Source organism: Dipodomys ordii, unplaced genomic scaffold, assembly GCF_000151885.1.
Source record: "Dipodomys ordii isolate 6190 unplaced genomic scaffold, Dord_2.0 Scaffold100, whole genome shotgun sequence".
Taxonomy (NCBI): Eukaryota; Metazoa; Chordata; class Mammalia; order Rodentia; family Heteromyidae; genus Dipodomys; species Dipodomys ordii.
Genome location: NW_012267316.1, coordinates 5,328,411 through 5,354,665, shown reverse-complemented (window position 1 = coordinate 5,354,665; position 26,255 = coordinate 5,328,411). Strand labels below are relative to the sequence as shown.

The following is a 26,255-nucleotide window of genomic DNA, read 5'->3' as shown; positions in this document are numbered from 1 at the left end:
AGCCACTATTCCAGTACTTTTTTGATAAATAGTGTCTCTCAAGTTTTTATGCAGTCCACCCTTGGATGGTAATCACCTTACCGAAGTCTCTTGAGTATCTAGGACAACAGGCTGGTTGGTAGAGAGGGGTTTCACTAACATTTTGTCTAGGTTGGCCTTGGGAGAGTCTCTGTTCCATCTCCTGAGAAGCTAGGATTACAGCTATGAAAGCCTGTCAGTAGCGGACTCAAGCTTGTAAGCCAAGGAAAGCTACTCCTCTTCATCTCTATGCCAGCTGTAACTTCTGCCTCCTCTGTGCTGCCTCAGGGCTTCCAGTTTTCTCCCAGCTCTGCCTTGCATTCTGGCTATTGATGAGTCTCTTGTACTTGATAACCTCCTTAGGGGTCACCATATATTTATCTCACTGGGCACCCGTACAGCACAGTATGTACCTCAATGTAGCAACCATATAGAAAGTTCTGGCTCTGCTGACCTGTGTTGCAGCACACACAATGGGACTGGAGATAATGTTCACAGCCACTTTTTTCTTCTTTTCAGTGTTGGGAAGGAACCCAGGGCCTTTCACACACCAGGCATGTAACACTCTGAGGCTGAGTTGCGTTCAGTCCTCAAGCCACTCATGTTCGCATTTTGTGAGCCTATACATTAAATAATGTGGAAGATTTTTCTTCCTTCCCAGTAATTTGGTCATTTAACTCACTCTTGTAAACAAACTCAATTTGAACGTATTTTACAGCTAGACACAAGTAAGACTAACCTTGTCAGCACCTTAGGTTCACCCCACATTTCCCAAATTTAAGCAATTAAATAACACAGCAGCAACAAATGAGGTGCAGAAGGAAGGAGAGATGGCGATGAGCACAGGTATAAACCTGCCACTCCCTTGGCTTTACAGGACTAACTGCAGTTCTCTGTAAGCAGCTCGGCTCCCACTCTGCTGAATGTCTAGATTAGAGCCCAGACACACAGCTTGAGGCCCTAACAGTCTACAGATAGTGCTGTCTCAAGGACCTTCACTAGTACTTTGGTGGACTATAGTTCTGTCCATCTACACAAATGTCTAAAGATTCTTTTATATTTAGCCCTACTTATTTCAGTTTCTGTGAGAATGAGGTAAGATACTAATCAAGAGCAATGAATTACAGCAATATAAAATAGTATCCACAGGCTGGGAATATGTCTTAGTGGTAGAGTGCTTGCTTTGCAAGCACGAAGCCCTGGGATTGATTCCTCAGTACCATATACAAAGCAAAAGCCAAAAGTGGAGCTGTGGCTCATGTGTAGTACTAAGCTTGAGTACACAGAGGCTCAGGGACAGAACCTAGGCCTAGAGTTTAAGCCCCAGAGTGTTAAAAAAAAAAAAAAAGTACCCACAACTGTTTTTAAAAAGTATGATTTTTTTACAAATCAAGAGAGCAAGCTGAAGTTAGTCTCCAGTGACTCACATCTGGAATCCTAGCTACTCAGGAAAAGTGACAGAGGACTGAGGTTCAAGCCAGCCTAGGCAGAAAAGTCTGCGAGATTCCATCTCTAATTAACCAGCAAATACGCAGAGCTGGAATCATGGAGTGCCAGCTGCGAGCAAGAAAGCAAGAGTATGAGAACCTAAGTGCAAGCCCTGGTACCTGAAAAAAAAAATCAAAACAAAATAACACTGAAAAGATTAAAATGTGGATATTGTCACAAGTATGATTCATAATTGCATAAGTAAGTGCAGAAACTCAACTGTCATTCATAAATACAAAATTTTATTTGCACTTCATTAGTGTAGAAAGACCACGATGCTTCTCAGCACAACACTCAAGACACGCCAAGTTATTCCAATACATACTTCCTTATTTATCTTGACTAAACAAAACAGTGCAGCTTAATAAAAGATATACCAAAAAGAGAGTTCACAAATTCATTATCAGACCAAAAAAAAAAAAAAACTCAACACAGTTTACGCTTAATGGGATTAAGCTTCACCTTCAAGAGGAGCTTCATCATTACAAAGTTAACTGAGTGATGAGGCCAGTGCACCTACATCCTCTGACAGAGTAAAGGGTGTCTTTAAAATTCCTTGAAACAGGATTTGTTTAGGAAGCAATGTGCCTTTAAAATCTTTTTCTATCATTTCAAAAATGTTTTTCTTTCATGTATTTTTTCCTTGTAGTGCTGGAGATGGAACCCAAGGGCCTCATGCATGTTAGGCAGGTGCTCTACCACCAAGCCATTCCCCCTAGCCCAACAGAATCTTTTTAATTGAATCTTTGTTGTTCTTACAACTGTTGGGTACATCCAACAGAAAAACCATGAATTCTGAACCACTAATCCAGCCTGTAACTAGGAATATCCTGCCAGTCCAGAACACTAATAAATACCCTTCAGTGGCAGCCAGGGCTGGAGCTTCACCTGCAGAAACACACCAATACTTCAAAGCTGCTACAGTTGGAAATGTCTTGTAAATAAAGAAAAAGCACTTATAGCCCCGTCCCAAAGTCTTTAGTTTTACAAATGTCTTTAAGTAAGCAAAGCACCACATTCTCTCTTGTTATCAGAATATCTTCTGTCCTCATAACTAACAAGGACAATTATATTATTTAAGAAACATCATAGCTCTTGTCGCTCTCTCCCATTCTTCATATTAGAAGTACATTTCCCAGTGTGTGTACACTAGACACTGGGGTAATGAAGGAAATAGAATTTAGAGGGAAATACGTAACTTACAACCCAAACTTATCCAGGATTGTATATTTGCATATTTACAAGTTAGTGTATAGCTCTGACTTGGATTACAAAGTGCGGAAGGAAATTGTCAAAATGATTGTAGTGCACGACAGAAGGTTTCCCTCTCCAGGAATGGGCTGCACTCTGTTTCCAAAGTAGCAACTCAACAGCATCGGACATGGGGTCTTGGCGGAGGCAGCTCTGGCGGGATCTCAGGTTCTGGTTGTAGGGAGAGGATGCTATTGGACAACTCATTCCTTAAAATATCCAGAGGCATCTACAAGATAAGGGGAAATACAAATTACATTGTAATCTTACAAGGTAAAAGTAGCAAACTGTATAACTATGTAGAAGATAAAGTATTAATATTAAAAGCTCTCTGAAGGTATTGAGCATTCCCAGTTTTCTTCGTCCTTATTCCCTATGTTTGCACACATGTACACTACAGTTGGCTTTGGAGGTAATTCAGTCACCTGAAGGTGGGTTATGTGCAAACAGCAGCATTTTATACAAGAGTATTCACTCAACTTAGCATTTCCAGGGATCCTGAAAACAATCCCTGGTGGATATCAAGGATAAACAAATCTTGCACTAAAACCTTTGGATGAAAGCTAGAGAATAATTTCAGGGCCAAAGGCACCACCCAAAGTCTCTGAAAAGGAAAAGCCTACTAGGGGTGGGGAACCAGCATGCAAGTACCTATAGTGGGAAAACTTTGCCAGGCCTCCCTCACCATCCTTATCAAATTCAGCTCTTGTAGGAGAACAGGAAAAAAAAAGAATGTTAATGAACTTAGCACTTTAATTTTTGCTGACGGGAAAACTGAACTTAAGGCATGGGGTATACTGGGCGAGTGTTTTATCACCAGGCTCCATCCTAGCCCTGAAGTAGTTAAATTTTTCTCTGTAGTTATTTTTGTGGTGCTGGGACTGGAAGATGGGCCTCACACATGTTAGGTAAGGGCTATACACTGAGATGCACCCCATCCACACTGACTTCTTTTAGGGGTGTGTGTGTGTGTGTGTGCGTGTGCGTGCGTCTGTGTGTGTCCTGGGGCTTAAACTCAAGGACTAGGTGCTGTCCCTGAGATATGAGCCACTGGTACCTGGCTTTATTTACTTGTATAGTGCCCGGATCAAACTCGCAGCCTCACATGTGCTGAGTGCCCACCCTGTGTCCTAGCTCCTCAAACATATGGTTGTATCTTGTGTAAAGCACTCCACCAAACTAGATTCCAAGGCTAGGGAAAGAGTCTGCAGACCAACCTCGAGGGTTCTGAAGGTGGATGGAGACCAGCTGTTACCAGCGGGTTCCTGTGCCAGGGCAACAACTATACCTGGCTGCTGGGCAGGACCATAACCACTCTACTTTTCTTCTCTACAAGAAAATAAAGGAAGAATTTATGGTGAAATTCTTTCATGATGACATTGCTTTTACCTTTTTCAGAATGTCATCTACAAGCTTCAGGAAGATCTCGTCCACGTTGAAGTTGTCCTTGGCACTTGCTTCACAGAACCGCATCCCGGTTATCTGTTGTGCAAACTGAAGAGACATGGCACCTGGTCACCATGGGCCACAACACAGGCTGGCCTTACTAGGCAGGTGGGCTTAGCAAGTGGTCTGTAATCCAAGCCATGGCCAGCCCCAGGCTCTGGGAACAGGACTAAAAGTCTGTATAGCGCCCACTTATGTATCAAGTTTATACTTCTAGAAATTTCCTACATGATAAGTAAACTGCAATCTTTTCCAGATATCAGGACCTTTACATCAGATCACATGCCTATATCTCTACATGTACAACACAGCTGACATTTACAATACAAGTATCATGGCTTCTTCAGGACCACATCCCCACACCTGATAAAATCATGAATAAGATTTCACAACTTCCAAGAATGTTCTTCTGTATGAAAGTTTAAATAATAACATATAGTATATACTGGGGTGTTTTTTCCCCTCTACTTCAAAATTAATTCAAAGGAACAGGGGAAAAATAAGAAACAAATGGAAAGGCATGACTGAGGGGTTAGTGTAGGGATAATTACTTCATCATTTAAAGATGAGCAACTTGTGAGAGGACTCAGCATGCAGATGGGGAGAACGGCTTCTTAGGGCCCACTCTTACCTTCTCTCCCTGCTGTCTGCTAATTTCTCTGTCTGCTTCACAGTCCAGCTTATTTCCAACAAGGAGCAGTTCAGCATCTTCTGAAGCATACTGTGGAGTTTTAGAGATGGGTGCTGTCACACACCAACAGCAATGCAAGCAGTACGGCACCTGTCACTGCTCACCCCACGGTTCATTCCCCTACCATCTGTGGACATCTTTAGGACCAATGCAGGACAAGTGACTGACAGGGCTAAGAGCATTTTAAAAAAGTATATATTGTAACAGGCCTTAAGAAGCCCTATGTTGTTGGCTTTAGATCCAATAACTCCTAAGACTCCATTAGGGAAATGATTTAAAATACAGGCAGAGCTCCATTCCCAAGATGGTCATTAATCCAAAAAATACATAAAGAATTAAATTAAAAAGTATGCACCAAAACAAGGCTGGGTACCATGACTCATACCTGTAATCCTAGCTATTCTGGAGGTAAACGTCTGAGAGGATCATGGTTTGAGGCAAGAAGTTAGCAAATCTCAACCGATAAGCTGGGCATGTTGGTGTACACCAGTCAACCTAACTATGTGGAAGACTGTATGTATTATAGTCTGAGTAGCCCCAAACAAAAATAAAAGACCCTACTTAAAAGCAAAAATGACAAGGGGTATGGCTCCAATAGTACAGCATCTGTCTAGAAAGAGTGAGGACCTGAATTTACCAGTACCATCAACAAATCAGGAACACCCCTATGCTTATGGACAACACTGAATGACACAGGAAAACTTTTAGGACAGATTATCTAGTGAAGTAAGCAGGATGCAAAATCAAATGGAATCTAAGTTTTCAAAAAGACTTTTGTACTTTTCTTGATTTCTATTTTCCTATAATAAAGATATTAGTTTTAGAATCGGGAAAAAAACCTAGGTTACATTTATTAGTTTTTCAAAAATATAGGCACAAGAATTTTTCTTGTTTAACAATAAAGGTTAGGGCTGGGAAGGTGGCTCAGTGGTAGAGCACTTGCCTTACATGCATGAGGCCCTGGGTTTGACTCCTCAGCACCACATAAGCAGAAAAAGCCGGGAGTGGTGCTGTGGCTCAAGTAGTAGAGCACTAGCCTTGAGCTGATGAAACTCAGGGACAGTACCCAGGCCGAGTTCAGGCCCCACGACCAACCAAAAAAAAAAAAAAAAAAAAAAAAGGTTAAAAGCTCTTGAGTAACTCCCTGAATTGTGTGTATTTCCTCTGGAACAGACTATACACAAGGCACTGAGCAGGGTGTTGTTGGCCAAGATGCCAGGCAGGTAAGTGGTCAGAGCCTGCCCTACAGTGAGCACCTAACAAATGATAGCTCTCCCTCAAAAGAATGGTAAATGACTCAAGTGCTTGAGGAAGGTGGGCTTCAGACCTTAAGATCTTGGTAGATTGACAAACTGAAGTACTGACTAGGCTTTCAGGATGCATGCCATTTTTTCAAGTTTTATATTTATTGCATTAGTTTTGGAAATTTTACACTACATTAAAGACACTTCCTTTATAATGATAATTTCCTTAGGTGCACACTCTGGGGCTTCTGAATTTTCAGCAAACATGTAGCTGTCATAGCCAGATCATCTCAATACCCAGACTGGTCTCAGGAATGGAACAGTCAAAAGAATAAGACCTCTGCCTCCAAGTCTCCTTGGGAAGACAAAATCCTACTTTTTGTTATTTGTCTGGTTTTCTTTCTTTCTTTTTTTTTTAATTGTAAAGATACTGTACAGAGGGGTTACAGTTACATGAGTAAGGCAATGAGTATACTTCCTATGGAGCATTGTTACCCCCTTCTTTGTTTTTCCCCTACCATCCCACCCTCCCCCACTTCTTCCAATCCCAAGTTGTAAAGTTCATTTTCAACATAGTGTCTTGTACGATTCATTGTTACAATGGGTCAACCTGAATCCTTGTTTTGACATTGTCTGGTTTTCTTGAGATGGGGTCTTGCTATTTAATTCAGGCTAGCCTTAAGCTCCTGGTCTTCCTGCTTCAGCTTCCCAAGTACCGGAATTAAAGGCAGGAGTCACTGTCATGCCCAGCTCACAATTCTAACTTTGATAATAACCAACAACCAATACCACTAACCCACTCTCATTGACATTAAGCAGCCTTTGTACTTATTACTTTTCTCACTCCACAGCCTCTCATCATTTCTCACATGCTTTAAAATTCACTGATTCTGACCCTTATGCTGGCCACCAGCTCTGACATGTGGTTGTCTAGGTTGCATCCCAGGGATTTAACAGCCACTTCTGCTGAAACCAGTGGCTCTCTGTCTGGGCCAGTACAGGGTCTGATGCAGCTTTTAGATTTCAGACTACAAACCTTAGAGCCTAATACTACCAATTTCTAGACATGAAGAACATGAGGTTTTGTTCTTCTTGTACCCTTGGGTTTCCACTGTCATACTTGGCTGCCTTTTACAAACCTCTCTGTCTCAGTGGCTAACATACTGTGTGACAGGCAAAACAGGTCTGGTTTTGTAACACTTTGGTATGAGAAGAAATCATTTACCCAGTGACTAATGCCAAGCTCAGAGCAAGCTCAGTGCAGGGACCAACTTCAAACGTGTGCCTGGTAAACAAAGTAAGCCATGGCTCATGCTTGCAATCCCAGCTACTCAGATGGCTGAGAACTGAGGATCATGGTTCCAAGCCAATCCCAGGCAGGAAAGTCCAGGAAACTCTTAATCTTTAACTCTTAATCTCCAAAGCCAAAAGTGAAAATGTGACTCAAGTGATAAAAGCACCAGCCTTGAGCAAAATGTTAAGGGACAACATTCAGATTCAAGTTCTGGTACTAGCACACATGCCACACACACATACACACATACAACTGTAAATAAATCTCTAACATCAAGACAACTGTAGTCAAAATATAATTAAGTTTGTTGGTTTGTGTATGTGTGTGTGTGTTTCTCCCCTAGGCTTGAACTTAAGCACCTGGGCTCTGTCTTTGAGCTTTTTGCTCAAGGCTAGGGCTCTATCACTTTGAGTTAACAGCTTTACTTCCATAACTTTTTCTGGTGGTTAGCTGGGTTAAGAGGCTCAAGGATTTTTCTGCTTGAGCTGGCTTTGAATTGAGATGCTTGGATCTCAGCTTCCTGACTGAGATTACTGGTATGAGCCATCAGCACCCAGTATAATTAGGTTTACATATAATTTGTAGACAAAACCCACATATATCTATGTGTGACTGTAACATAAAGGAATTAAGCATCAAATATTGAATAAGGTTTACAAAAGTCTCAAGCTATGGTCAAGAGTACACCATCATATCTCACTCTAATTGCTTGGCCTCCTGAGGGCCCACATGGAGGTACACAACTGCTAGAAGAAAATCTACAGATAATCAAAGAGACATAGGTTTGGTTTCCTGTATAGATTATGAGCTAAAACAAAAATCTCTTGCTCAAAATGAGCTCAAGAACATTCACATGCTGAGGGAGCATTTCCAAAGGATGACTGAACTAACAGGCCACGTGCACCCTGGAGATGGCATCTTCTCAGAGCACACAATGAGCCTACATGGACCTTCCCACCTGGAACTTGATCTTATGGAAGCAGCCACAAAGGCAGAAGGAGATAGGCCAAGTTCCAGAGTAAAAACACTGTTGATACTTCTAAGCTGGTTCTGGATAATAATAAGGCTGTGCCTCATCTACAAAGCATTACACTCTCACCTGGGGGGTGTCAACTGACTGAATGACATTCAGGTTGTGATGCCTGTGCCATCACTGTGTCTCCTTCCTCTCCCCTTCTCCCTTTTTAGTGAGAACTGGCACACATAGCAAAGCTTGTATCCAACAGGAATGTAACATGTACCTTATCAATCATCTTCATCCACTTTGGCAAATCATCAAATGTCTCCTTCTTCGTGATATCATATACTAGTATGATCCCCTTGGCACTTCTGTAGTAAGCTGAGGTAATGCTGTTGAATCTCTCCTGACCTGCCGTATCCCTGTGAAACAGCAGCAAAAATCAGCTCCTCATAAGAGTCACCCTCTGTGTCCCCATTTCTCCTCCCATCTCCCCCAAAATCAAGGTTGATTTACACTATCTATGAAATACAAGGTATTTTTCTGCATGAGTTAACAACTAAATGCGACAACCAGAGATTAATTATGAACCCATAATAGTAACTCCCCTGCCCCCCAGTAAGGAAATCAGCATCAGGAGTGTCAATGTATCAGAATATACTATCATTCATTTTTTCCAAAATAAAACAGGGAAAACCATTTCTTAAAACAACTCATTACTCCCCATTTCTATGCCTGGATCTGCATGCTTCTGAGATGCCCTTCCCTTTTATCTCCCAAATATTCATGTGGACAAAGGTTTTGTTTTCTGTTTCTGTAAAACCTCATTTGCTTATTTTCCCTCCACACTGAGCTACCTGCCATCTTGTATGGTTAGGTTAACAACAGAAATGAAATGCTGGTCTATTCTACATGTACTTGTTAAGAATCTACCAAGGGCCAGTACCTTCATCTTCACTTTTGTTTTTTGGGGTTTTTTTTTTTTTTTTTGGTTAGTCGTGGGGCCTGAACTCTGGGCCTAGGCGCTGTCCCTCAGCTCTTCAGCTCAAGGCTAGCACGCTACCACTTGAGCCACAATGCCACTTCCAGCTTTTTCTGCTTATGTGGTGCTGAGGAATCGAACCCAGGACCTCATGTATGCAAGGCAAGAGCTCTACCACTGAGCCACCTTTCCAGCCCTCATCTTCACTTTTCAAAGACATGACAGTAAGGTAATGCACTGCTATGCCCTTTTGTCTTTCTGTGAAGATGAGAGTCCTCATCTCCCCCTCTTGATCACTAGAATTTTTTCACTGTGACTTCCAGAAAGTTTAGTTTACTTTTGTCATCTCCTCATCATTTGCTAAAAGCTAACATGTCATCTTATTCTGATTTCTCTCTACTTTTGTTGCAAATTTAAACATTTTGCAATTCTGATCCCCAAGCTTGTTAATTTAACAGTTAGTTAAGGCCAATTCAAAGATTCTTATTTGCTGTAGTGAATATGTCCACACAAATGATACTGACTTCCAATGTAAAAACCAATCTCAACATATGAAATGTTCTGCTTTTTCCAAGTAGAGAACACAAAGACACGAACATGATGCTAACAAAGAATGCTGTTGCAACAAACTCCAACAGTGAAGGACGAACTGAGGAAAGTGATCATTCATTTGTTTGTTCATTCATTTTTTCATTCACTGAGGTTCTGGGGCTTTGCCCCCAGATCTTAGGAGAATCACTGTAATCCTACATTTGCCTCAGGCAGGAGATACACTTCATGGCTTCAAGTCCAACAAACCCATGTTCACCGGGATCATTACCTTGAGTGCATGAATGCAAATTCATGGAACTTACACTAGCTACTACATTCTCCTTTAGAAACACTTAATATAGAAGTAATCTTAAGAAATAATAATAGTATACTGAGAAGTGGTCCTTCCGACTATAGACAACCAAGGAATTGAAAAAAAAAAGTGGCAATGACAAAACCGTGATGTAAAAATGTGATGGGACAGCTGCAGCTCTGGGTGCGTTAAACTTCCAACCAAAATTTTCTTAGAAAAAAATTTTCTTAGAATGGCTACCAAATAAACCTAATAAATTGCCGCAGTATAGAAATGCGGAGCTCAGCTGGTCTGCATGGCTCAAGTGTCGTGCAAGGCTCTGGGTTCAATCCCAGGAGCACAAAGAAAACAAAAGCTTCATCCAAACACCGAGTGACACAATACAGATGTAATAAATATGCCAGCAGCAACAGCACAGCACTGCTATCAACTGTTTTCATGGTGTGTACAATCACACCATGAATCACAGGCTAAATATCTATTCCAAAACCCCAGTGTGCTCCCAAAACCTGAACCTTTCTGAGCGTCATCATGATGTCACAAGTGGAACACCCCACATCTGACCTCATAAGATGGGTCACAGTCAAAACACTGGCACAATAAAAGTAATATACAAAACTACCTTCAATATACGTATATTGAATTTGTTTAGATTTGGGACCTATTCTCCAAGGCATCTCACTATGTATGTGCAAATATTCCAATATCTGTAACACTTCTGACCTTAAGCATTTTGAGTAAGGGATTCACAAATTGCATTTTGTTTAAAAAATTTGTTTAGAGTTTATAAACTCAGGGACTCGGGCTTACTCAGCTTTCTTGCTCATAGTTGGCATTCTACCACTTGAGTCCGCCACTTTCAGTATTTGACTAATTAACTGGAGATGATAATCTCTCAGGTTTATCTGCACAGGCTGACTTTGAATCGTGAGCCTTAGATCTCAGCCTCTTAAATACTTAGGATTACAGGCATAAATCACTGGTACCTGGTCCAACCTATATTTAAATAAGTATTATTTAGTAACAAAATGAAGAACAGGGTTCCTTTATCTCGTGTGTGTGTGTGTGTGTGTGTGTGTGTGTGTGTGTGTGTGTGTGTGTGGCCTACAATCCACCTAAGACTTTACATGTGTTTAATAAGCAAGTGCTTCTACCACTGAGCTAAATCATCCAGCCTTTATTTCAATTTCAAGATGAAAATCTTCTGAACTCTTTTAACAAAGTGAAACAGTATTTACCCTTCAAAGCCCTTCAAGAAAAGTTTTACTTCCTAACAAAATCATTGGAATATTCCATGTAGAAATTTTGCACTCAATCTCTCATTAAACCCAGTGAATCTTGTTGTTCCTCCCTCCTTCAGTGAGAGCTATAAAATTCAGAAGACAAAGGGATGTAGAGTCAAGAGTGAAGCAGGGGGAGAAACTGTTTGGGGAGAATGCATTCACATTCAGGAAAAAAGGAGTCTGAGTGCCCCATGAGAGTCTGGATCCATACTTCCACTTTTCTCATGTGCTGGCTCTTATGGGGCGGGGAGGGGCGTGCCTCAATCAGAGCAGAAGGCTTGTAACCAATGCCACCAGCACAATCTTGCAGGGGGGGGAGGGGTGTGAGGGCGGGTGGTGAGTCCCAAGGAGGCACCTGGGCATTTGGACATATATTCTCAAACTAGATTACCTCAGTCAAACATGAAAACTTAAGTACTAACACATTAAGATGGGCCAGTCACTGGACATGTGTCACCCAACAAAGCAGGCTGCACATTATTCTAATTTTAGCTCCACCAGCCTCCTCATCAGAAAGAACCCTCAGGAGTCACCTACAGGTACTGATCTCCCTTCAGAGGTAGCCTATTCCCTACAGCTTACATAGAAAAACAGCAGCTGTGAGCAAGATACTTCAATGAAACAATGTACCTTCTCATACACACCTAAAAAAAAAATACCAACTTCTGTTACTCAGATATTCAGATAAGACAATGGTTTATAATCAAGTGAAACAGAACAAAATACAATGCCCAGAGCCCTTAAAGTGGGCAAGAAAGGTCACAGGGGAGCAAATGAAGGCATTACCTCAGATAACTTGGTAGGCAGACAAGGCTGGCTTGGCGGCAGCTGCGCCCCAGACAGGGACATAGATGAAGGATGGAGACATGGCACTAACATTCAAGCGTTAGGTGACCGGTGATGGCACAGATGAGGCAGCGGTTAACGCGGATGAAAGCAAACACACACAGATGGTGGACAGACAGTCAGAGCTGAGGGTGACCTGCCAAGAGGAGTTAGTAAGCTGAGTACACCACATCAGTGTCGTGGAAACAATGGCACGCTCAGACAGCTCCATCCCTGCCACACTAGGCCCTACCTTTCCTCTGGCGGCCACAGTGAGCTGCTGAAAGAGAGGAGAAAATGCTATGCCCAGTTGCAACCCAGGTGCTGTGGGCTTTCCTGCCATTTCTAAGTCTTGTCTTCAGGCAGAGGCTTCTGGGTTCCTTCTAGTAGGCAGAAGGCACTTGGGTCACACAGCACCCTCACACAACTAAAAGGGCCGGCCGCGGGCCGCGTGGTCTCCAACACCACACAGTACTGTCTGTGGGTGGCGTGCTTCCCTCCTCAAGCCGATCCACCTATGACAGCATTCAGCTCTCTTTAAATATAGCACACAAAATAAAACTAAAGACAGAGACAAGCTTTCTTTTCTTTCTTTTTTTCCCCCCAGTGTTGAGGATGGAACTTTGAGCATGCTAAGCAAGTTGCTAAGTGCTCTACCACTGAGCAATCTCCCCAGCTCAAGACAAGCATTTGAGCAAACAAAATTAGTGAAGGCAGTTTTGAGATATCAAATTATTTGAAAAGAGGTATAAACTAGCCATCATGCAAAGTAACAGATATCCTGTGTATAAATCAAGGATGAAATAAGTAGATACTCTGAATTTCTCTGAAGCAAAGGCTGTTCATCTGATTCTAAAACAAGCAGAAGAACAGAAGAGGGGTCAAGGTGAGCTGGTCCCACAGCTCATTCCAGTGGTGTTCCACACACACGACTGCTGGGCCAACTTACCAGATCTGTAACCGAATTTTCTTTCCTCTTAGCTCTACAGTCTTGATCTTAAAGTCAACACCTGTAAATAAAACAAATATATATATAACAATAAACATGCAATTTGTGACAAAACCCCTATTTGTGAGCTTCATATATCCTTACCAGGAAAACAACAACAACAACAACAACAAAGCCAGCATCACAAAATCCCAAGGATAAGGCAGATATACAAGAGTATTTGCCTAAGCATTGTACAAAACTGGAAAGAAACTCATCCTATTTATCTTGAGCCATCTCTCAAGTACTATTCAGAGTTCACTTTCCCCTTGCCAGAGTTCAGCATATAAGCCACTTAAAAATCACATTGATTGGACTGGGAAGGTGGCTCAGTGGTAGAGCACTTACCTTGTATGCCTGAGGCCCTGGGTTCGATTCCTCAGCATCACATAAGCAAAAAGAAAAAAGCCGGAAGTGGCGCTGTAGCTCAAGTGGTAGAGTGCTAGCCTTGAGCTGAAGAGCTGAGGGACAGCGCCCAGCCCAGAGTTTAGGCCCCACGACCGGACCCCCCCCCAAAAAAACAATATCACATTGACAAATGCACAAGGAACACTAAAAATCTGATCTTGAATTTGGAAATTACTGTATTTTCTACTCACAAAAAATACTGGTAAACATGCCAGGCGCAATATTCACAGCTAGGAGGAAAAGTTGCTATTAAAGATTTTCCCTAAGGAGGGAGCAGTGGCATTTGGTGGTCCTAGCACTCAGGAGGCTGAGGCCAGATTAAATGAGCACAGGAGTCAAAGCTTCGTTTGTGGTCATTTGGGTAAATTCCCAGGAGTTGGTTTGCTAGATCATAGGGAGCTCTATGTTTCGTCTTTGGAGGAACCTCCATACTGCTTTCCAGAGCGGCTGAACCAGTTTATATTCCCATCAATAGTGTAAGTAGCATTCCCTTTTGGCCATATCCCTGCAAGCATCTGTTACTATTTGTTTTCTTGATAATGGCCATTCTAACTGTGGTGAGGTAGAATCTTAATGTAGTTTTTGATTTGCAAAGCCTGAGATGTTGAATATTTATTTATGTGTCTATTGGCTATTCTTATTTCCTCTCCAGAGAAGTCTCTTTTTAATTCTTTAGTCCGCTTATTAATGGTGTAGTTATTTAAGGATTTGTTGGGGGGGGGTGTTAATTTTTTGAGCTCTAGGTATATTTTTGATATGAGGCTCTTGTCTGTTGTATACCTAGTAAAGATCTCCTCCCAATCTGTGGGCTTTATATTTATCTTTCTAGCTTTGCCATATAGAAGCTCTGCAGTTGAACGCAATCCCATTTTTCCAGGCTTTCTTTGTGGTTTTTCTGGATCTTTATTTAGAAGTTTTGGCCTGTGCCAAAAAGCCCTAGCGTATCCCCTATCCCTTCTTGTAATATTTTCAGGGTATCTGCTCTTACCTTGAGGCCTTTGATACATTTGGAGTTGATTTTGGTGCAAGGTGATATATAAGGATTTAATTCTGCCAGCACTATTTGTTGAAGAGGTTGTCTTTCTTCCATCTGATAATTTCGACTTCCTTATCAAAGACTAGGTGGCCAAAGGCCTGTGGAATCATGTCTGGGTCTTCAATTCTATTCCATTGGTCCTCAGGCCTGTTCAAGTGCCAGTACCAAGTTGTTTTTATAACTAGGGCTTTATGATAGAGATTCAAGTTTGGTATTGATATTCTTCTAGTACTGTTTTTCCAGTGATGGATTGTTTTTGCTATTCGGGGTCTTCTACTATTCCATATGAATGTTTGGATTGTTTCCTCTATTTCATTGAAGAATGTTGTTGGAAGCCAGGTGTAGGTGGCTCAGGCCTGTAATCCTAGCTACTAGGAACCACGATCTGAGTCCTCAAATCTGAGGACTCAGATCGTGGTTCCAAGCCAGCCTGGGCAGGAAAGTCTGTGAGACTCTTATCTCCAACAAACCACTAGAAAACTGAAAGTGGCGCTGTGGCTCAAGGGGTAGAGAGCCTCGCCTTGAGCTGAAGAGTGCAGGGCCAGCGCCCAAGCCCAGAGTTCAAGCCCCATGACCGACCAAAAAAAAAAAAAAGAAAAAAAAAAGAATGTTGTTGGCATAGTGATGAGTATTGCATTGAATTTGTAGATAGTTATTGGCATATTGACATTTTCATGATGCTAATCCTCCCAATCCAGGAGCATGGAACGTTTTTCTACTTCCTTAGTTCTGCTTTAATTTCCTTTTTCAGGTTTTTAGTTTTTATCATAGAGGTACTTCTTTGGTTAAGTTAATTCCTAGGGTTTTTTTGAGGCTATTATAAAAGGAGCTGCTTTTCTGGTTTAGCCTGACTCTTCTCGTTGTTGGAGTACAGCATTATTTACCATAGCTAAAATATAGAACCAACCCAGATGTCCCTCAGTAGATGAATGGATCAAGAAAATGTTGTATATATAACAATGGAATTCTATGCTTCCATCCAAAAGAATGACATCAACCCATTCATAAGGAAATGGAAAAACTCAGAAAAAATCATAGTAAGTGAAGTAAGCCTGACCAAAAGAAACACAGGCTCCGTGGTTTCCTTCATTTGTAATAAGTAGTATGTGTCTAGGATAGCAGAGGATCACAATAGCTCCACAGCTATGTATATAGGACCATATAAAATGATGCTAATCGTAATGAACTCCAAGATATGCTTTTCTTATTGTTTGTTTTTTAATATACTGTGTGAAGTTCTTTCTTTTTTCTTTCATTTTTTAAAGCATTTTTTTTTGTTGGTCGTGGGGCTTGAACTCTGGGCCTGTCTTTCATTTTTTTTCCCTTTGGTTTATCCCCTGTTGTCATTGTTTTTGATTTTGGTACCCTGTCTCTTCTATATATGTTTATCTGATTTGGGGAAGAAAAAGGGAGTAACAAAATGGTGAAACAAAGGGTGAACCGATGCAATGGTAATACTCAAAAGATGCTATATGTTGGAAATGAACTTTGCACCTAGCAGGGCAGGGAGTTGGTGGGGAGTCAAAGTGGGAAACCTTGTTTGACAAAAAATGTACTCATTACCTTACTTACATAATTGTAACCACTTTATGCCTTACCTTTACAATAAAATATTATTTAAAAAAAGATTCAAAGCTGGGTGCCAGTGGCTCATGTCTATAATCCTAGCTACTCAGGAGGCTGAGAACTGAGGATCGTGGTTCAAAGCCAGCCTGGGCAGGAAAGTCTGTGAAACTCCTATCTCCAATAAACCACCAGAAAACCGGAAGTGGCGCTGTAGCTCAAGTGGTAGAGTGCTCGCCTGGAGCTGCAGAGCTGAGGGACAGCGCCCACGCCCAGAGTTCAAGCCCCATGACCAACTAAAAAAAAAGAGATGCAAGGCCAACCTGGGCAACACAACAAGACCCCCTCGCAAACAAAACCCCTGATAGACAAACATTTCATATATAAATTAACATGCTCATGTTTAACTTTTAATATGACTGAGCAAACCATCATGTATCATCTTTCCTTTTCAATTCAGCCCATTCAGCTTCAGATATATTTTAAGAACCAAAATTTCATGTTTATCATATCTGATGTGCATTTTGGTTATAGAAAGCTTAAATATGTGAAGATAATATTGTTTTACTCAATCTGACAACTAAGAGGAAATGGGAAGAAAGCTGGCTTGCAGATGGCTTCCTGACACTTCCTAGCGTGTAAGCAGGCAGGAGCTCATTTGTTCGATGTAGCCCTGCCTATCCCTTGCCATGTATCTGAGACCAGAGGCAGCAGTGGTAAGATGAGGATATGAGGTAAAGAAAAAGCCATGTGACTGACTGGCTTTATAATTAGTAACACATTGTAGACTCCAGCCAGAATCAAGACATGTTTACAACCCCGGGGATGGAGGGGGAGTCCCTCTTCTGTACAATAAAGAAAAGCTGCCTGCACATAAAATGCCCTAAGTAAGCGAAGCTGAAAGCGCCACTACACTTCAGTGCTTACTCTCTTTTCAGACACAACTGCAAATGCGACTGGACAAGAGCAGCTGGTAACTCAATTTCACTTTCAGTTCTGGAGTCCATTGCTCTCCCCAGTCAGATGACACTCAGGCATGGGGCTGAGTCTGGAAGCAGGTCAGCATTCCACAGCCTTGAGCAGGGCCTTAGTGACCCACCACAAGGGAACAGTACCCAGAAGAAAGTGACACGGATGAGACACAACAGTGTAGATCTAACTACATGTCTCTACAGGACCAAAGCTAGGGTATCTTTGCTGACATATGATGGAATTTTCAGATCAAATTCACACTGTCATATCCCCAGTTACTTCAGGTGAGTTTGTTTTTAAAATTTTAGTTAGGGGAATTGTAAAGTGTGAAACTTGTCACAGCAGCTGCTATCTGACTGAAAAGAACTGGCTGCTTCTTTCTATCTCTGAGTTGTGCTTCCAACCAACTAACAGAGCCCCTTGAAACAGCAGAGTAGGATCTCTGGGCTTCCACAGAGCTGTCTCCTCTAAGACTTGGCTGTCTTTTCCAGCCAGCTTGAGAAACCAACCCAATTTTGGCAGCCCTACATGAGGACTATTTTGTAATCACAAAGTTTAATGAGTAAAAATAAAAGTAAAAGACATTAAAAAAAATCAGGAAAGCAGCAAGGCAAAGATTATCTGATAGTAAAAAGAATTGAGAAATCTATCCACCATGAAGACAACACATAATTAGTGAGTAATTAACCTCTCAATAACATCACTAACAACAGAAAAACACCCTATATATAAAATTCCAAAAAGTTAAGCAGCTCATTAAAACAGTGCCTGTAAACTTGATAAAATTTATGGCTTAGAAATACTTCTCTGTATCAAAGCATACAATCACATGTGTCTAAAATTCTTCTTACATATGGAGTAAAACATATCTCTTAATATTGTCTGTCTGTAATATTTACACGCCATAGAAATGATGACAGTAGAAATAATGTTGGAAAATCTCCAATAACCTCATTTAGTGGACACTAGCTTTAGGGGAAGTCAGCAGAGACCAAGGCCCCTCACTGAGGAGCTCTGGGGTATTCATAAACAAGCGAAGGACAAAGAGGGCATCACACTCATTTGTATGACAGCCCTGCTGAAAACTCAGTTTCTGACAGGCTTCCTGACTAACCCAGAAGCCATCATACCTTGTCACTCTATGGGACGGTAGAACAGTCCCTGCTCCACAAAGTCATCAATAAACGCACCATGCACTTGGCAAAGGCAGCTTGTTTTGTGGTCCTCTTTTCTTAGAGAGCCTCCTTGTCTGCCCAGAAACCTTTTAAATCCTAGAGTTCCCAAGGAATCCTTCCCTGATGCTCTGTTGTTCTGGACCTGACCCAGCCCACATCACATCCATCTTTCCAGGCTGGTGTCCCTTAACCTCAGCTCTGTGCCCTCCAGATTGTGCATCACTTCAAGTCTATAGGACGCTGCCTGGCATTAAGATGGTACTGTGGGTTGTTCTGGTAAAGATACTTCTCTTTAGGCTTACCAATTCTGCAAGTCTTTCTAGAACTATGCTAGTGATGCTCGCAGAAAGGTACCAGGTTACAGGGCTATCATTCCTGCTATCAGTGGGCTTAAACTGCTGTACCTGAGTCAGCACTGTTCATATTCTTAATTCCTTCAGTAATGATGGCAGTGGTTATCTGGGGCCTTACATCCAATGTAGCCAATTCTCTTGGCAGCCCCATGAAATGGAAAGGGTGATGTGCCTACAGTCATGCCACACACACCATTCCCACTCACACCACTGCCCACCAGCAACGTCACAACAGCGAAAGTCAGAAGAGGAGATGCTCTGCAAATGCTCCAAAACCGTCCTAATTACAGAAGTAAACAGAGAGCAGCCTCTGCTCCAGGCTTAATCCTTAGCTAACAGCAGAGGAGCTGGGATCTCAGTCCTTAGAAGACAGAACATTTCTAAAACATTTCTGTGTTGTTATTTTATGCGGGGCCAAAACAAGTTTAAAAAATGGAAATGGAAAATTCAGACACTTGTTTGTTCACATTCCTTCCCAGTAATAGGGAAGTACTAGTGTATGCCCACTTCCCTTCCCCTCCCCATCAAAGACCTGGGTTTGCACCAGACCAGCTAGACTGCTGAACACTAACACATGGAAGGAGTCTACAGCCATGAAGGTAGGCCTGTGTTCCCATGGCAGGCAATGCCACTGATGATGTACACTGCTTTCTCTGTACACATTTCTTCTGAGAATGTCTTTTATACATCAACTAGTTTGGGATGTAACATTCCCACTAAGGGAGGATTTCCAGCATTTTCAGTGAGTTAACAAAACACTAAATTAAGACGTGTCAAGGACACACAAAGGCAAATCTAACATTAGGAGAAAACCTGTCACCTTGGTCTTCAGCATTGGAAAAATACAGAATGAATCGCTCACGAATGAAATACGGTACCAGCTTGCTGCCTTCAGGTCCTCATTGTCTCCAGAAAGCTCCTTATCCCTGAAACCCAGCATATTTACTGTCTGCTTTTCCTACTGATACTGTGTTATGAAGGTTTGATAAAACAGAAACAAATGCCAGAGCTAAAAAAGCAAACACAGGGCTGGGAAGGTGGCTCAGTGGTACAGTGCTTGCTTTACATGCATGAGGCCCTGGGTTCGGTTCCTCAGCACCACATACACAGAAAAAGCTGGAAGTGGGCACTGTGGCTCAAGCTGGAAGTGGGCACTTGAGCTGAAGAGCTCAGGGACAGCACCGAGGCCCAGAGTTCAAGCTCCGTCCTCCCCCCCACCCCCCACAAAGCAAACACAGACCACCCTGTGAACACCCCAGACATGCAGTGGACAGTACTGTACTTGGTGAGGCAGTGAGCTTGGAAAGCCCATACTACCCAGATACATTTGGGTCTCCTGCTCAGCTCTGTTTCTGTAGGCATATGCACACAGGAAAGAATTTCAAAGAACGGTGTTTATTCCTTTCATAAACAAGCACAAAGAGGTCCTCTAGAGTGCTCGCCATACTCCAGGCACTGTTCTGAGGGATTATATGCAGTAACTCATAGCAGTGTATCTTCTCATTTATATATGAGGCAGATAGCGGATGTCAGACAGACAGTAGACTGGCCAAGGTCTGGAGCTAAGTCTAAGCATGTTGGTGGGCACCTGGCTGGCTTCCAGGCTACACAACCCTACTCATCACGTAGACAGAAGGGAGCTATGGATATATGTTTCATCCTCAAAAAGAACTCTGCATAGTAAGACAAGCAGTGACATGACGGAAGATAGCTGGCTGGCTGGCAGGTACAGAGGTCTCCTCTAAGGGGCTCCAGGACTTGCCACCCTGAAAGGCCACCACCCATCCCTTCCAACTCTTGGCCACAAGAAAAGAAAAAAGCTTAGCTCTGTGACTCACGCCTGTAATCCTATCTACTCAGGATGCTGAGATCTGAGCATTCCAGCTTGAAGCCAACCAGGACAGTAATGTCCATGAAACACTTAAGTTCTAATTAATCACTAAAAGTCACAAGTAGAGCTGTGGCGCACGCACGCACGCACGCGCACACACACACACACAGAGGAAAAAAGTACTTAAACTGGGGAGACAAGATCTGTGGGAAGAAACAATTGCTCAAATGGTTGGTCACTAACATGTTCTTCACATGCAAAAATACTTAACAAGTAATAATCAGATGAGTCTCAGGAGGACTCTGCCAGGTCATGTGCTTCTGCTGTGGTATTTCATACCAACCTGTACTCATCCATGTATGTCCTTAAGGGATTAGGATCTGGGGGTCCTTCAGAGTTTCTGCATTTTCGGCAGGGAGAGTATAGAGTGATAAGTTACCCAGGACTCTACCTCTCCATTATGGTACTACTGTATCACAAGCAAGGAAGACAGTACAAGCTCCACATTTTCTCACCTCAGGTGAGTTGCCTGCCAAAAAATATATTGACAGCTGGTCCTGGGGAACTCAGTCCACCACTGTGGCTGGTTCCAGTGGCCCATGCCTGTAATCCTAGCTACTTAGGAGTGTGAGATCTGAGGGAAAGACAGTGGTGACCGGAGGAGAGGCTGCATGTTCTTCCCTTTGGATGAAAACTCTATAGAGTTTGGATGTGGGCACATGACTGAACAAGGGTTGCTAGCATCCCAGGGTCCATGGGCATAGGGAGGAGAAAAACAGCCAAGCATCTCACTTACAGAGCAGGTGCCGTCACCCAGTCCTGGCCTCCGGAGTCCTAAAGCTTCTGCATTAAATTTCGGGCTGGAAACACAAGTCAGTTCCTTCCTCATAGGGCAGCCTGAAGTAGGATTAGAGGTTGTTCTGGTAATAAACTTCATAAGTATTACATGAGCATAGGACACCCATCAGTGGGGACTGTCAGATTTAGGGGAACCAGGAAAGGTTTTCTACAGAACATACGGTGTTCTGCTAAGTCTGTGACTGTGTTATTTGTTGCATCCTGGTTCTAAGACTCAGAATTAACCAACAATTACATTCAATTAAGGGCATTATATTTGGTCTGTACTTTTGGTTTTCCAAATACTTTCCAAACATCAAGGCTGTGCAGAAGGATGAAAGAAGAGTCATTAGTTTCTTCCTCAGTGGAAATACAATGACTTTCTCTTCTTTCCTAACATTTGATTATGGCTCTCTTGGTGACTCACTTTCCCTCTGAAAGGGACAGGCCAGGTAAGCAAGCAGAGCAGGCGTTGTGCCCTGTAAAATGACAAGCAGAATGATCTTACAGAAAGAACCTCTCAAAAGTACTTGCTCACTAACCACTATATAAAGCCATGTTTTCTTCCTTAGCCCAAACCAATGCTCAATTGGAACAACGTATCTGGTACTGCAGGCTAGAGAATAAGTGGGACTTATCACTCTCAAAGAAGCTATTCTGCCTTCTCCAGCAGGCTCCAAAGGCTGGAGAGAACATGGCCATCTCTAAGAATCTGGATCTCTATCACATACCATGAAATCTTTCCTCTTCAGTATGAAAAGTAGAGAGCAAAAGAGAATCTAGCCAGCACTGGATATAGATTCAACATCATCAGCCAACCTCAACAAAATCTGCAAACTCTCTGAAGGAGCTACCAGATTCCATATAAACAGACAGCACAAGCCTGAGTCTGCAGTGAAGTTGGTTAAATAAATAAACCCAGTCATACTACACCGGACTCCTCTTACAGTTGCTTCTGCCTGAGTCATGGATGACATCACCTCGACAGGGGGCAGCTGTGGGGTTCTCTGGAGATTGTGGGGCAAGAAGGGGGAGATATGCTGGAAAGCTGCAGAGTTTGGCTTTCTCCCCTAAGCGCAACACTTGGGCGGACCTGTCATGGCTTGAAAACTGCACATAAATACAGAACAGCAAAATAAAATCACAGTTTAGGATGTTAACCCTGAATTAGATGCCCATTCTGAGTTCTAACACAAACCCCCAAGTTTCTAGAATAAAGGGCATGAAGTCAATTTCCCTTGATGGCTAGTCTGCTGCTTCTGACTACATTTGATCTGTCTTGTCAGCTGACATTCAAGGGCATTCAAGGCCATTTCCATAGGGTACTTAGTTCTCCTGTTCCTAGCCATACCAGTAATCTGCATGAATGGAGGTCACTTGCACTCCCAGCTTCCCTAGCGGGCCCCACCTCGGCACTGAGGCTCTGTCCTCAGAACAGGAAGCCTGAGGTAGCCTTCATTTCAAGGCAGACTACAGGGGCCAGCCAGGCAAAATGGCACAGGTCACTCTGAAGTTAGATGCATAGTTACAAGAAAGAAAAAGCAGTGAGACCATCAGAATGAGACTTGGAACTTTGTAATCTTGAGACCTCATATTTCATAATTCGTTTTAAGTCTTCTTTTCTGGGAAAAAAATGTTATTGTTGGACTTCTTAAAAATGATCTTACATGGCATGTGCTTGCAAAGGCCAGGACAGATTCATACAGGTAGGTAACAGGTAAGACAGTCGTAAAATTCTACAGCAAACTATCATTTCCCCTCAAATTTAATTTCCTGCACACTTTACAGCAAATCAGCTTCTGAATCAATTTGAAAAGTTCATCATTTTACTGATTCAATTATGTGCATACTAGTCCAATCTCAAATCCCCAAGGATTCGAGAAAGCCCGTGGGAGTGGGAGTTGGACTGCTGAGAAAAGACACTAATTAGGGCGATCCTCTTCTAGTCTCTGAATTACAGGAGTCCTGGTCTTGCCATGCTAACAGGGCAGAGGGGGTACTGACTTCTGCAGTGGGCTGTCAGGAGAAGCAAATATCCACAAGCTCTGATCTTGGAAAGGAAAAATTCCTCCCCCCACAACCCCCCCACCCGAGATTCTTCCTCTGCGTGGCTCTGCAAGGCGCTCACAGCACTAAGAGACGAAAGTAGGAGAATCAGCCTCAGAGAGACCTAAGACTAACTGCTCAAACAGCAGCCACAATTCTACACCACACCCAATGCCTTTATCTAAGTAATTGTTCTGAAGGCACTCCTGGAATTAATTTAGCTTCTCAGAATTCCAATGAGGGAGAGGTCCTCTCTAACCAACCCAGCCCTGGGCAGGTGGCAGTTCCACTGCCCTGCTTACCTAGTCCTCATGAACTCTGATCTAGGTAGAGCCCTTGGCCTGCTCACCACTGAACCCCCAGTGGGCAGCTTACCACCTAGCACACAGTAGGCACTCACAAATGATCTTAATCACTGGCTGGGGAAACAACTAAGGCAGGAGCTTCAGGCCTCTCTTTCTTGCTATCTTAAGCTCCAGATCAGCCAATAGCTTAGCATCATCCTCTGGACTTCCCACCATTAGGAACATTTATAGAGCCAAGAAGCATTGCCTACATGTAGCAGAGCAAGTCAAAAACATTACCACACTCAATATGTTGAGACCTGTGATTGTATGAATGCATTTATGTGTTACAAACAGTCCAGTCTCCAGTTTCATGCTCCTTTCCAAATATTCTATGTAATTCTATGTAATCTTGAGTTTCTTCAAGACCTTTATGGTTCCAGCTGCCAACAAGACAGTGTCCACCCAACCTATCACCACAGCCAAGGGCTCCAAACATCCAAGTGTCTAAGAAGCCTCTCTCTGAACATGAGGTGCTGCTCTTCTGCGCAGAACTTAGAAATAGCTCCCTCTTCTCATCTCTTTCAATCTGAAGCACATCTTTCTGCATCTCCTAGCTGCCCTTCCTCCACCCAGATGATCCACCCATCATCATGGAACCCAACTTTATCACCTCTCATTTTATATATTCAAGTGTAGAGTTGTCACAAAGGATAGACAATTCTGAATTATTCTTTACTATATGTAAGTCAGATACTAAAAAACAGATACAAACCTCATTTCCTGATTTAATAACTCCCTGTACTCCTTTATGATCCAATATTGGATATTTAAAACAGGTATAATTGTGCAATTGAATTTTAATATCATGTCCCCAAGACTAAAATTCAAAGAACAAACTGGGTACTGAAAGCATAAATATTTCCACAATGATCCATTCCAAAAGAGCATTAGGGAAGTAAGTTCCCAAAAATGAAATTAAAAAGTCACTACAAAAATTGGAGGTTTAATTTTCCAGCAAGACATTTTACATGTAGTACTGTTTTATTACATGGAATTCACTTTAAAATTCCCTGGTGTTCCCAAAGTTCTCTACAATACAAAGTGATCTCAACAATGGAACTATCACTGGTTATAAATGAATCTGTGAGTATATGGAATGATTCTTTTAGTTCTATATCTCAAACCTCCAAACTATTTAGTGTTTCTTCATCTCCCCCAACTTCTTAGGAGCCCAATAAACTACTGTTTATTCTGAAGAGCCATCTCAACCACACGGTACCCCTAGCATTGGCAATTTTTGACGGTTTTCCACAGAAACACCACCAGACAAATCTCAATGTTAAGTCTCAAAAGGCCCCTACTTGAGTAAAAAATTTCTTTTGGGCTGGTGTCTGCGGCTCACGCCTATAATCCTAACTACTCAGGAAGAGATCTGAGGATCTCGGTTCGAAGACAGCCTAGGCAGTGGAGTCCGTGAGGCTTATTCTCCAATTAAGTAGTAAAAAGCAAGAGGTGGAGTTGTGGCTTAAGTGGTAGAGCACCGCCCTTGAGATAAAACGGTAAGGGACAGTGCCCAGGCCCAGAGTTCAAGAATCTGTGCCAGCACGCGCGCGCGCGCGCGCAAACACACACACACACACACTCTTCTCTTGGCTTTTCAAGTCTAGAACCTGGGGACAGCGGTTCCGTGCTGATGTCACCCACCGGGGCGGACCTGCAGGAATCCTTGCCACTCCTGCGGGACAGCAGGTTGTCCAATATAGTCCCTCTGGCCCTCATTGTGAGTGAAAATGGAAGCTTCAGGGCGCTCTCGGGCTTACCACCCTCCTGGGGGAACTTTGAGCTACTTTTCGGTAAATGCCAACAATGTGTTCAAAGATACGAAGCCAAGTCGTGGTTCAGTCCCGCCGGTGCGCCAAGCTTCGGGATCAGACCCGCGCTCGACGCCCCACCCGGGGCTGCGGGGGGCGGCCTTTGAGGCGACCAACCCTCGGGCGCCCGTCTCCTCCCACTCGCGGCGCCGTCTTCTCCGAGGGCGTCTGGGGTTTCCGCGGAGGGACGGGTGAGGGGGCCCGTAGCGCCGGGCGATCGGCACGGAGAGACGCCCCGGAAACCGCCGTCGGGCTTCGGGACCGGGGCCGGCGGCTCCCACGGACGTCCCCGGATTCCCCCCGACGCCCAAACGCCAGGCCCAGAGGGCCCCCCGGGTGCCCCGCGCCGTTGGGCGGCGAGGCCCGCGGCGCAGGCGCGGCCCTTACCCACGGTGGACTTGCAGGCCTCGCAGAAGGTGTCGTCGGTGAAGCGCTCCATCAGGCTGGTCTTGCCCACGCCGCGGGAGCCGATGATGATCACCTGCAGCTTGAAGTCGGCCGGCCGGGGGGGCTGCTTCCTCCGACGGGCCTGGCCGCCCGACAGCGCCGGGGAGCCCGTGCCCA

The 26,255-nt window shown here is 43.2% G+C and overlaps 1 protein-coding gene across 1 annotated transcript in view; it reads right to left on the bottom strand.

The window, feature by feature from the left end:
- Positions 1 to 1,728: 1,728 nt before the first annotated feature.
- Positions 1,729 to 26,255, bottom strand: part of Rab12 (RAB12, member RAS oncogene family) — a 33,263-nt gene continuing 8,736 nt past the window's right edge. The window contains exons 3-8 of the mRNA XM_013027138.1: positions 26,079 to 26,252; positions 13,274 to 13,334; positions 8,674 to 8,812; positions 4,835 to 4,924; positions 4,147 to 4,251; positions 1,729 to 2,986 (exon numbers count right to left, since the gene is read on the bottom strand). Coding sequence (XP_012882592.1) covers positions 2,873 to 2,986; positions 4,147 to 4,251; positions 4,835 to 4,924; positions 8,674 to 8,812; positions 13,274 to 13,334; positions 26,079 to 26,252 — 683 coding nt within the window. The 3' untranslated portion in view covers positions 1,729 to 2,872. The remainder of the gene's footprint in view (positions 2,987 to 4,146; positions 4,252 to 4,834; positions 4,925 to 8,673; positions 8,813 to 13,273; positions 13,335 to 26,078; positions 26,253 to 26,255) is intronic.